The sequence below is a fragment of the Diadema antillarum genome, unplaced genomic scaffold (assembly GCF_040938485.1).
Source record: "Diadema antillarum isolate AM-2024a unplaced genomic scaffold, OU_Dant_1.0 scf00000139, whole genome shotgun sequence".
Taxonomy (NCBI): domain Eukaryota; kingdom Metazoa; phylum Echinodermata; class Echinoidea; order Diadematoida; family Diadematidae; genus Diadema; species Diadema antillarum.
In genome coordinates this window covers 243,759-257,099 of record NW_027271028.1, presented here as the reverse complement: position 1 = coordinate 257,099, position 13,341 = coordinate 243,759, and the positions used below count along the sequence as shown (strand labels likewise).

General features: G+C 37.3%; 1 protein-coding gene across 1 annotated transcript; it reads left to right on the top strand.

Moving 5' to 3' along the window:
- The first annotated feature begins 4,148 nt into the window (after positions 1-4,148).
- On the top strand, positions 4,149-12,335 carry LOC139721115 (uncharacterized). Its single transcript, XM_071632446.1, has 6 exons — positions 4,149-4,317; positions 6,410-6,629; positions 8,290-8,420; positions 8,816-9,193; positions 10,057-10,334; positions 11,322-12,335. The coding sequence occupies exons 1-6, from the start codon at positions 4,209-4,211 to the stop codon at positions 12,333-12,335; spliced, it is 2,130 nt and encodes a 709-aa protein (XP_071488547.1). The 5' UTR covers positions 4,149-4,208.
- The last annotated feature ends 1,006 nt before the right edge of the window (positions 12,336-13,341 follow it).

Sequence of the window (13,341 nt, the reverse complement as noted above, 5' to 3'; positions counted from 1 at the left end):
TCACATGATAAAAACTGAACAAGCTCACAACAGAAATTATGAAGTCTTTTATCTCATCGGGTTTTTTGTTCTAACGAAAGAGTTCTTCGGTGCACATTCTTTTATTGTGGACAATGATGCCTCGTTATCATTGTGGCATTGAAATTCATGGGCACACGATGCAATGAAGTATATACATATTGTCTGCTTAGTACCCAGAAGCTTCTAACTTTCACTTCCGGCATTAAAGAGACGGCTTATCTGTTGTAAAGCACTTAAGTCATTCATTTTGGTTTCTCAAGATAAAGTATACTCGCTCGTGTGTGAACGCCAGCTTGGCCGATACACGAAGTAGATGAATGTTTTGTTTCGGTTTCACTTTGCATAGAACATACATTATAAATCTTAACACAACAGTCATGAAGCATGTTTGCGACAACTGAGGTATGTGATGTGCCTGATATAAGGAACCATTACATCATTTCACATGACAGTAAGGTTTGGGAAAGCCAAATGGGAAGGGGGAGGGGGATGACGATGGTTTGATAGAATAACAAACATTTCGTAACGCCGAAACTCTTTAAAAAGGCTATCAAGGATGAAGACTTTGATGCAAATTTCCCCAAAGCTGAGAAACTCTATTATAAGTAAGTTCCTTCCGGAAGAAGATGTGGGTATATTTTTCTACCTATTCGTAGAAACTGTCGTGCATGCGTCATGCACATCGTGTGTGTTTATTTTTCATATTGATATGTATTTGTCAAGAAGCACATTCAAACTCTGGTGAACTGTAGATTGTGGTTTAATGTTATAAATAATCATTCAGGCACCATACACCAATAATCATATTTCATAGAAAAAGAAATCTCATTTCATAGAAAAAATCATTCAGTGTCACTAAAATTACATGTCAAAAGCTGCAATTATATGTATATTATAACATAGCTCAAAATTAGCAGTGACCCGCTGAAAATTGACGTCGGGCAATTTAATTTCCTTATGTCCTTCACGGTGGCCCGATCATGTATCTAAACTTCAAAAATAATTTTCATATGTCTTTTTCGAACCGCTTCATTTCTTTTTTGGGCCACCAGAATTTCGTATCCCAAGAATTTAAAGAAAAAAATCTTAATGTTAACCCTTTTAATTATATATATATATATATATATATATATATATATATATATATATATAAGTATTATTGTTATCATTATACGTGCGTGCGTGTGTGTGTGTGTGTGTGTGTGTATGTTTAATATGACCATTAAATCAAGAAGTCAATTATTTCGGCATTGATCCATATTGGTCTCAGTACATCTTCGTATATGCAGCGTCTTAGATTGATTCTCAAAGATCAATAGCGGATTCAATCATCATTACTACCAAACTTTACATGTGCTTCTCCTCGCCGTGCTAGAATTGCCTTATTCTAAAACTGTTTCCAAATAACAAGTTGTGTTGATGTGAAATGGAATAATTGGTTTGCAAGCAACTCGATCTCCTTTACTTAAAGAGGAGGATATGGAAAAATGTGGAAAATTGTGATTTGATTAGGTGAGAGGAGGTAACACATTGAGGTAAAAAATGAGTATGGGAGGAAAATGTAACTTTTAAAAGCAATAGCTGGTGTTAACAAGGATTGTAACAACACAACCAATCCAAATCCCATCATGAAGGAAAAAAGATTTGTGTGTTTGTGTTTTCAAATTCAATTTCACTGGAACTCTCATCCAGCAAAAGGGTGAAACAATGTATGAAACATATATCACATATTGTTTTATTGTTGTTGTTCATTTTCCATCTGTGAAGATGGCTGGATAGCCCATATTCAGCTATACACTAAGCTGGTCTTCCATGGGGTCCAGTTGGATGTGGGGTGGGACCACTTCACCGGGTTAGACACCCTGCTCTTTGCGATGAATGAATGAAGCGGGATCTTTTACGTGCATGAGCTGTGACTCTCTCAAACACGGGACCTCCATTTTATGTCCTATCCGAGGGACAGAGTGTTTTGCCTCTTGCTAGAGGGGACGGTATGTTTACACACAACATTGCTCAGTCCAGACTCGGGTTCGAACCCGGGCCGCGTGATCGTGAGGCAGACGCGCTACCGACTGAGCCAACTCACCGCCCTCATCAATTTATCAATTTGTAAGAAATACGTAATGCCGTGTGGATAACGAAGTATACAATAGAATGTCTGTAAGAATGTGCGACATTGAGTAGAATGTCAGACAGATTAGCAAAACATACTTTCATGCATTTATGCGAAATGTTTCAGTGTAAAACACTTAGACACACACCATGCAAGGAACGAAAGGTAGCTATAAGAAATCTACAATCATTAGTCACAAGAATTATATAATCGATTAGATAAATAATAGATAAGATTAAATTCAATTAAATTAGATTCATTGATAAAGTATCATTGAATGACATAACTTTAGCATTAGCCATTAATCAACACTGATCGAATTTAATAATACTTCCCTCTGTATCAAAGAATTGGTTGTTGTGACCGATATGGCTACTAACAACAGAGCAATTTGGTTTCAAGCCAAATTACTTCGGGCAGTGTACACTGGTGTATGCTGGAGGTAACTTTGCAAATCTATGGCACGTGTATCTACCAATTCTTCTTCATTTCATAACCATGTGTTTGGATTACTTCTACGTGTTCGTGTTTCCATCCGTCGTATCAAAATCAATTGCTGTTGCATTTCAGGTAATGCAGACTCGCAATATGGTCACTTTGTTATATTTCAATGTGTTTCAGACTCTCGCCTTGTTAACCGTTGTTTAATTGAGATAATTAATTCTCGTTTACAATTACTCTCTTCACAGTTGCGCATATGTGTGTGTGTGCGTGTGCGTGTGATAAATTTGATATAGCTGAAGTTTATCTTTATGTACTGTTTGCAGAATGGAAAGTATGCTCGTCTAACAAGCTGGTTCTTTCTTTATTTTGTGGAACGTTTAGACCCAGTTAATCATGAGGCGTATATCTTATGATACAACGATTGAATTGTTTTCAGATTTCTAGCTTGTATATCATGTTCTTTGATTAATCTGCTTTGTTTCTTTCTATATGTCCAACTCTTACACTCACTCTCACCTTTCTGACCGCCACTTATCTCTCTTTGAATTTCCATCAGAAAATTCATCCCATACTTTCTTTTTAGCACGTAACCGAGTTCAATGTATACTCAAAGTTTTCCCTAAAAAGGCAAAATCTTGACCACAGCGCAACCCGGAACTAGCTTGACGTAGACAATCGTCCTCAAATCTATTCACTCATTAAGTCCGGTTACTCTCACTTTCGGAATTGAATACTGCTTGGTTTAAAGATAACATCCTAGAAGCATAGTTTGTTAACTCTGCTTACGGTGCCACGCTGTATTAAACATCGTTGCATGCTGATAATGTTTGGTCCACTTCTAAATCCATCTTAGCTCCGGTTACTGTCACAAATATCGTCACACTGATGACGTTCGATTCTTAAACTGATATATCCAATATCATATTTCTGTTAGGAATAATTGACCATGCAATTGACCAATCACCTGCGTAGTTTCACTTACTGGACAATGTGCCGAAGTGTGACAAAGTAAAAAAAAAGGAGAACAATGAAACCAAGAGATCAGAAAAACAACAAAAGCTCATTCCACAATTACTCCAAGACGTCGCCATTATTATTATAAGTCGATATAGATCGTATCGTGAAAGCAATTAGGTATTATCATATGAACATTTGTTAATATGATACTATCCCTTAACACAAGCGATACTCCGTCATTGGTACTTCTCATTAACCTCTGGCTCTTCTCCCCGTCTATTTTTAGTTCACTCTCTCGAGGTCATATGGTCCTTGCAATTAAACTACACAAGAGACACGTTCAAGTTTGTGATTATTTCCTGTTATTAATTGCCTTTCGTTGGTAGTATATAACACCCAGTGTGGATCAGCCTTGCTATTCACTTCATCAAGAATTTTGAGACGAGTCGTTTGTTGTTTTCCATTAGTTGCAGTGACATTGAGTTTAGACTTCAGAAACGCCTCAAGGTGCCGAGGAATATATCTTTTTCTCTGCTATGATACACAATAATGTACGACTCATCAGAGGTATTTGAATGAAAAGCAAGCTGAAAAGAAAGAAGAATAACATACACTCCCTGAGAAAAACTGCCTCCATATCTACCACGGACGTTATCTGCCACATATTACCACCATGTACTTCGGATTGGTAGTCTACTTCTGCGCACTGTTTTCTATGGGACTTGGAGTCTCCGAGGACGGTTTATCCGCCTGCCACAGTACTGACGAGGATGTCTGCTCGAGTGAGTTTAACTTTTTCAGCATCAACATCTAAAATGTAACTGACTCTATCTATGCGAACAAGTTACAAATGGTATTAAATGCCTTAATATATTATATATATTTTCCCATCGTATTGGGCTTTTTGGGAGTCCAACGGCTAACACAATAAACAACTCACGCGCATCAACCCTAAAATGTATTTAGCATTCTTTCTCAAAATATTCTCTATCAACTTTCTATAAATGTAGGTACACAAAACAGATTGTAGGAAGGTAAGTAGCAGGTACGATACACAGGACTGTGAATAAGTATTATATACTCTCTAAAAAAATCTCCAAAATCTTCGAGTGATCCCTGAGGTCACTCCAAAATGAGTGAAAATGAACATTTTCACTCGAAAATCACTCTAATTTCACTCTAAATTCACTCTTTTTTGTATTCACTCCTTCAAGAGTGAATATTTTCACTCGATTTTTTAGAGAGTAGGACAGCTTCAATATGAACGTCCAAAAATCTCGAGCAGGTGATTTTTGTTGTCGCATATTTTTGGATATAGATTTGGTTTGAAATTCGAGGGGAGGGGCTTGGTATGGCTACATAGGTCATTCCTTGTGCTACATTTTTCGAAAGTTAAAACAAGCGTTATAAAAAGGACAACATGGTAGGCGAAAGTAAAAACTGTTTTGGGTTAAACACATATCTTTTTTTCACCTTAATGTATCTACACGTTCTCTTGTCACCCCTTCTTGCTCCTTTCTCTTTCTAAATTCAAAAAGCTTATAGGGAGTACATCTGATGTGATATGCGCTATAATATAGGTATTTGATTCACTGTAATTGTTATTATCTTTTCGCATATGGGTCTCCAGCACGTGATTTTGTTATAACTGAAGGCACACTTAAATTTGACGAGAGGAAGAAACTGGGACATGTATTTGATATTCTGTGTGTTTCTGTAGTGTTATCATAGTTGTTTTTATATATTTATATATGTGTTTATGTACTTATTCATTTATCAATTTATTCATATAATTATAATATCGCATTTGGCCTGACTCAGAACATTTAATCTTTAAAGTATTGAGGTAAACTGTAGGTTACGACTACAAATCAGAGCGGCGACCAACCAGTTTGCCAGCAGCCTACCCGGGCTGCCGCCGCTGGTTGCCCAAGCGAAATAGGCTGAAAACTCGCTGCTAAACCCCCGAGCAGCCTGATTTTTTTTTTTTTTTTTTTGGGGGGGGGGGTGATTTTTTCAGCTTTACGACAATAAATCAGTGATGGGAGATCCTTTCATGATCTCATGTAAAAGAAATGATATGATATTGTAAATAATTTGTAATATACAGTTACAGTGCACTTATTTTATATCATTTTTCATGCTTCGGAGCTGACAGGGATTCAATTCAATTCAATTCAATGCAATTGATATTAGGAATAATCCTACAGTCATAATATTTTTGATTGAGATGTATCTCAACGAAATAGTGTTCCTACTCAGAATGATAAAATAGTTTCGGACTTTACCCACGCTCCACCAGATATCTGTAGGCAGTGACTTAAACTTGGTTGATCCCACCCTAAACGCCTAAACAACATTGACTTAGCTAAGAAAAATAGGTTCAACTATATGCTTCTTTTCTTGTGACACAGTAATTGTACTAGTGTAACTCTCCACCTTTCAGAGTAGGGAGCGCCTGAAAGGTGGGAAATTGCACCCGCAAAGGTGCAATGTTGGACCCATTTTTCTTAAAGTATAATAAGTAATTTGTATCTTGCTCCCTTTTTAGTATAGAAGGGCAGAAAAGTGTCAGCATCTCATCGTCCAATAATAATACTTGTCTTTACATACATCAGTTTCATATTTTCTTGCAACGACACAGAATTCCCGATGTAACAAAATATAACCAAAAAAGCTTTACACACCTTTATCGTTACGCGTTAGCCTTCGTGTACTATGGTGCTTTACTGTGCGTGAACTCTCTTGATTTACATTTTTTAAATTTTCTGTCTTCTTATGATAACAATCATTGAATCGGTTATTTAATATGAATTACATATTATTCAAAGACTCGCAAATATCTCACTACTTATTCCTCTTGCTTTTATCTAGATGCCCAACGAAATATAATCCTTGACGAGAGTAACCCACACAGAGTGATACATAGCCCATCATCTTCGTACTGCTGGAAGGTAAAGGTCCCTGCCGGTCATCGAGTTCGAGTTCACTTTCGACATTTTAATTTGACCACGGGATATGACTTTCTAGCCGTGGGTGACTTGTGGCATGGAGAAAATCGTATCATCCCTAAAAGCTGTTTGGCTGAGTTCAGGTGAGTTAATTGGTTGTGGCGGACAGAGCAGTACATAATTCAAATCAAAGCAATTCAATTCAATTCAATTCAATTCAATTCAATTCAAGGCAATTCAATTCAGTTTAATGCAATTCAATTTATTTAAATTCATTTTTAGTTCTCCAATAATGTAGTTTGTATAAGGATTTCTTTTTTTTTTATCAGCAAGAGAACAAAAAACAACAACAGTGTTCTTTGACCGTATAACCCCTCCCAAATAACGCATCGCATGTTATGATGTTGTATATGTGACCCTGCACCACAAAACAAACAAAAAGTCGCTAGACATGAATTTCTAGTTAAGACCACATTCTGAAAGAGCAGATTTTAAGCTTTAAAATGATGTATAACTCAAATCGAATGGACTCTTCTAACCTATCTAAATATTGGAAAGAAAGCACAAACTCAGGAAAAGTGTGAACTGAGAAAAGAGGCTCTAAAGTACAGTGTCTATTCAAGCGATTAATAGGTAAGCCGCGCTACCCATACCATGAATGGGACAAAAAACAGGAAGTAAACCACCGGAGTTACAACAATGAAGGGATTATCAGATTGAACTGAAATTGAGCATGCCTCATTAACACATTCTGTCCATAATTAGTGCCAACTTTCAAAGCAGTAGCATTATCCTTTCAAAAGTTGAAAGCGAAGAGTGTGTACAAGGTTTCTCAGAAATGAAAAGGGGACTCTGTAGACACACCTACATTTTTGTAGTCACACTATTCTACAAAAAAAAAAATGTTCGAGATAAACTGCTAAAAAACACACTTTCCTGCCCGTTTTATGATCCCAAATTTTAGCATAATGTAAAAGAAGACTTGCTCTTTCAGAAAATATGAAAAAATCAAGATCGGCTAGGTTGACCCATTGCACTTATTTTCAGTCCTCATGCAAAATCAGTGTGTGCGAATATTTGTTCGTTTTGTGATGCACGGTCACATATTGTGCCTGTATATAGTTCATAACGAATGAATGCTTATAATTATTTCATATGTTTGTCATTTTGCCGCTGACACATACCTCATCTTCCTTTAAAAAAAAAAATCCTTCACTGGCTTTTTTTTTACATCTATCTATTCATTCATTCACTTTTTTTACTTTTGGATCTGTCAAGCTATAATTATATAACATATTTTTTTTTCTTAATTTTTTTTATTCATGTTCCATATTCCACATTTCGTACAAGTTTTATATTCCATTTGATTTGAAGCAGAAATGTTTTTCACACAATGGTCAGTTTGAACCAATAATGCACAAATGTATAAGGACATATAATTGACGTGTAATACTAGGAACCCACTAAAAAGCAAAGCTTGTAGGATGTGGGTTCCAAAAATATAACATAGGCTTTTAGTACAGTATATCAATATTGATGATTGCCTTATTTGGACGATATTGATAAATACAGACTTTATCAAATTGTTATATTAAAGAAATCACGGCGTTTATTTTATACATATCTCTGCCAAATAAGAAATGAGAGAGTATTGGTAAATGCTATATCTATAAGCATGAATCAATACTCAATCGATAATAAATCGATGCTTTGTGGCCAGAGAAATGAACGCGGAAATAATGACCGTCTTTTTTTTAAGGGAAATTTCAATCGTTTTACCATGCGTGTCTTTTTATTTCACAGTGGGGATAAGATTCCCAGCGATGTTACCTCGTTAAGCACGGGGGCGTGGATCCGATTCCGAATTGATCCTCACAGTCCCTTGCCCCACAGGCGAATAATCGACTTGAAAGTCAGCTATGAGTTGGCTTCAGGTAAGCTTACATTTTGCGATATGTTTGATTAAAATATACAACGAAAAGAAGACGACTTGTACTCTACAAGCCATACCTATTTTCATTAAGATATGGTATTATGTTGCTTGTCTGTTTCGTTCTGTGAGCAGTCGGTAGCCACATTCTGATAATCATAATGAATAAAGATTAGTGTTAGTATGCCTATTGTAACTTAATTCATCTATTACGGATTATATTTATCAATTTTGCTTTCCGTGATTGTGTCTTCAGTTTCAAATACCTTCCAAAAACGATGGGTTTGAAAGTAAATGGTTGCTCCATTGTAAAAGTTTTACTATTCCATAATCATGTTTAAAGATGTAACCACATTGAAATCATCTTTCAGGATATTTTCTGGCTTTTCTTTTTTCCAGATAAAGGTGATGAGGAGATAGTCTTGAGTGAGAATCACCCGAACCACACAATAACGAAACGTCACTATGGCAACAACGAGTTCCATCACTGGCTCGTGAAAGCTCCGCCCACCTTCACTATCGCTTTCACCGTCCTCTCGCTCGACATCGAGGGGGCAGGCGATTTCGCTTTCGTCGGCGAGGAAGTTGCAGGTCCGTTCCGTGCGGTTTTACCCCATTGGCGCATGCTTACTGGAAACAGGACAGCAGAAGTCATTAAGGACTATTCCTACTCGTCAGCTTCCAATCAACTGATCATATTTTTCACCTCAAATTTTCAGAGTTCAAAAACTGGATTTCAGTTTCACGTCCAAGCTCTACCTAGTCAAGATTCGGCAGGTAAAATGATGTTATATGTTGTCGTCTTTTACTCCTACAGTGAATAGTTTTGATCATGGTATTGCCATAATCATAGTATCTTTTAAATTGGCTTATTCTTTCAATGTTTAAACAAAGTGTGGTTTACTGATTTTTTTCTCCTAATTTAAAGTAAATTCTTCTTGTTTTCTTTCTTTGCCCGCTCTCTTCACGAAGTAAATGAATGGCTAAAACTAAACAAGCATCACTTTACAAAACCTAGATCATTGTTTTCATTCGCTAATGCTATCAAAGTCAGGAACTAATTGTCTACCCCAACACAGCGAATGTCGGCTCTTTTGATCTTTAGCATATGCAGCATGTTTTGTTCATTTTGCCGGTGGTAGCAGTGGTGCGTACAATCATCATTTATTGATTCGGAATCACGTTTCTTTCATCACTTCAGTTTTCAAATAGAATATGAACGAATGCTGATTTTTTTTTAACCATAATATAACACATACGTGACGATTTATTTGGAGTGTTCTGTGTCTACGATTAAAATCACCAAAAAACAAACAAAAAAAACCTTGCAATGGGCATGTGATAATGTCGTTGACGTAACAAGCTTACAAGATGTAACACATGTAACAAGATCATTTCAAAGAGAAGACCCAATGGTTCGTCACATGGAATAGGGCTAGATTTCATCCAATGGACACAGCAAAAACACATTTCCGATGCTTAATATAATATTCCCCCATGACATCTGTTGATAATGATATTTTTGTTTTCTTTTGTTCAAGGCGACCATATCATAATGTTTGTTCTGTTGAGTGTTTTTCTTTGCTTAATCTAATTTGTATTTATTCAACTCCCTTTTTATTTTCATTTTTCCTTTTCAGTTGACACAGCCACAGTTGATAGAGTAACATACATCGAAAGTACGGTGTCGCCATATCCGGATCTCAACTCAACATCTGAGCGACGTGGGGATATTCTCTCACGACTCGTGTTCATCGTAGGACTAACCGTCACAGGTTTGCTCATGTGCATCGTCCTGTCGGCAATGGCGATTCGCTGCCTCAAGAAGAGACGTCGAGTCAAACTACAACTGAATTACTACGACCAGTCTCATGGGGATGACGATCGCATCTCAACGGCCGACGAGTCTGATTTCTCAGTGAGTGATTCTATCCACTGTTTCTTTGTTTTTTAGTTCAGTTCGACGTTATTTTCATCCAACAAAAAATAAATACATACTATTCAGTTGGATTTTATTTCAATCCAAAAAAAAAAATAATACATAATACAAAGTTCACATTGGCAAATTGTATTTTTAACAATCTGTGAAACGTGCAAGTGATATGTGCAATATAGAATGAATGAACGTATATTGAGACAAACAATGCATATTTTTGCAAGGGCAATAAAAAAAAAAGCAAAACAGCGATGTAAATAGTGATCAACTGAAAATCTAGCTTGTAAATTGCAGACCACTCGATAAGCAGTATATAATGCATTTGTCCGATACTCATCTAGTGAGTGATGGTTCAGGTTTCAGGTATAATGATTAATCACGGGTTTTGTAGGAACAGATAAATGTGAACGGGGCGTTTCAGCCGATGGTTATGACTGAAATTATCAACTCACATCCATACATGATAACAAGGATTACATGAATGTCATATATTTGTACCCTTTCAACTTCTTCCGTAAGCATTATTTTCGTAGATAGATGTACATAGGCCTACATACTGTTACATCAAATTGGTCAGGACGGACGCGTTGAGTAAAACATACTGTCCATGGATTTACAAACACCTAATGGCTCGGACCATGATTCTGGTTAACTCTTTCTGTGTTGGGAAGGACGAGGCTATGGGGTTTTCTGGGTCTGTCAACACGCAAAGCACACAAGGGTTATAGGTCCTAAACATAATGCAGTCACAGCGGTACTCCAACTCTCTCTGCCGACAGTGTAATATGTCTTTTCGCCAAAGTCAGATCTACTGTCAGTAGCACCATACCCGTTTTAAGAACTACTATTAAGTAAATGTCATATTCATGTTCTACAATGTATGTAGTGAGTCACAGAGTTTCTTTAAACAAGTGGTCAGAGAGCAGTGGTTAAATTCCTTGTACGCTTTGTCTTCTTGTTTACGAACAGTCCGCCTTACCAGTCCGGATATTCAGACATCACCATCATCCTCCCAGTGAGTCTCGTACCGAATTATTTTCGTCTGAGCTATCCTCCGCATGGTCCTCTCCAAACATTTCTACGTATCCATACAGTGACTGGTCAGCGGTTACCGATAACACTACAAATTCAGAGCAAACAACCGTGCCCATGCAGGCAAGCTGCGGCAACCTGTTCGCCATTCATCGGCCGCAAATCAGTCGAGCGCCACCTACGTCGGGACGCTCCCATCAGTTCTTGATCACCCTCCCCCTTGAAATTCAGCGTTCTCAGTTATTTCACGCCATGTCGTGTCGTAGTGTCCTTGACAACGAAACTGACAACGCGGAAGGACAGAGCACTGCCGACAGAACAAATCGTTCGTCTTTCAGTGACGTCAGCACTGAAATGGGTTCGAGAGATGTCATCACAACTGCGTGTCAAACGGACCCATTCACCCATGACCACGCTCATAGAAGTCACGCATCAACTGGGAATGCTATGCAAGGAGGTGAAGAAGGTGATGAAAGGGAACGTGAATGTGAGGCGAATGACAATGTAGTTGAAAATGAGAGTGAACAGTCATCAATGAGTTCCAGGCAAGAGGGGGCAAACATAACGACTACCATACCAGAAGCTCCAGCATCGTTGACAGATACCGATAGAGTGTGTGCCACTGGATCAGCGAGCGCTTCTAATCCACCACCACGGGGAAGTGTGCAACGAAAAGTGTCTCACATCTATTTCAAGGGAGCAGGAGTTCAACGGCCCGAACCGGAAAGTGATCCAGAAAATCCCCGTGAACCCCTCAGCGCTGGAGTTACATCCCCTATTCAAAGCATTGTCCAGTGGTTCGAGGGGAAAAAGGAGGACTCTAATTCACAAATAACCCATACTTACTACAAGGGATCTCAAGTTCGACATCCGAAGAGACCGGACGCTCCACCAAATCTGCCGCATGCCACCTTATTGTACGAAGATGCATCATCCCTAAGACTGTCTTAAGACACCGGGCCGACGTGTGCGTTTGGTATGGCCGAGTTGACCTCAGGTTAATGGGTTATTATAATCAGAGAGAGAAGAAAAAATATGGGACATGTATGCATCAGACACTTTCAGTGCTGCTTACAACTATTGCTTAGAATATTGAACAAGGATTCAGACTTCAAACGAAGCGTGTTAGAAGCGACGAGTGAATTTATCACAATGACACTCTACTGTTTAAATCACCATTTAAAAATAATGAATATCTAACGGATTTAACCAAACACTATGAAAGTTTCCCTTAAATCAGGGCTTAAATGTTAAATAGGTAATGCGATTTAAATTCCTTTTCACGAAAAAGTGATATCCGTTAAGGCCACATTGATTATGGATAAAAAGATGAAGCGATGAGATCATTTCTTATTTTCGTTTACGAAATATTGTAAAACATATGTTTTGGGGTCGAATTTCAAAAATAATCGCACTCCATCCCTTCAGTGTCATCATTACAGGGTCATTGCAACATTACTGTACTTTTTTTTTCTAGAAGGAAAGAGGAAATGAATATTTATATCATTTGACTTCTTAATAGAAGAAAGTAATTCTGGAAGGCTTGTGTTCACTTTCAGTACAACATGTCGGGTTTATATTTATATTGATATAATATAGACAACATATAAATAGATATGATATAATAAAATGCATGAATAAATATATCAATAAAATAAATATAAATTTATATGAATAACGTTTCTGTCTTGCAATTGTGAGCATCTTAAAGAAGCTCTAACTTTTGCTGTGACGACATATAAACTATATGTCGTGTAAATACATGTATAGACCATAATTTATGTGTATGCGTCGAGAAAGACGACCCTTTGATATTACAGTATTCCAAGTGTCTCAGAGAACTTGTTTGATAGAAAACGTGTATGCAGTATACTGTTCACAATAACAGCGTTGCATATGGGAAAATGTAAGCAAAAAGAGAAAAATTTTGTAATATACCACATCTCTCTCATTTTCC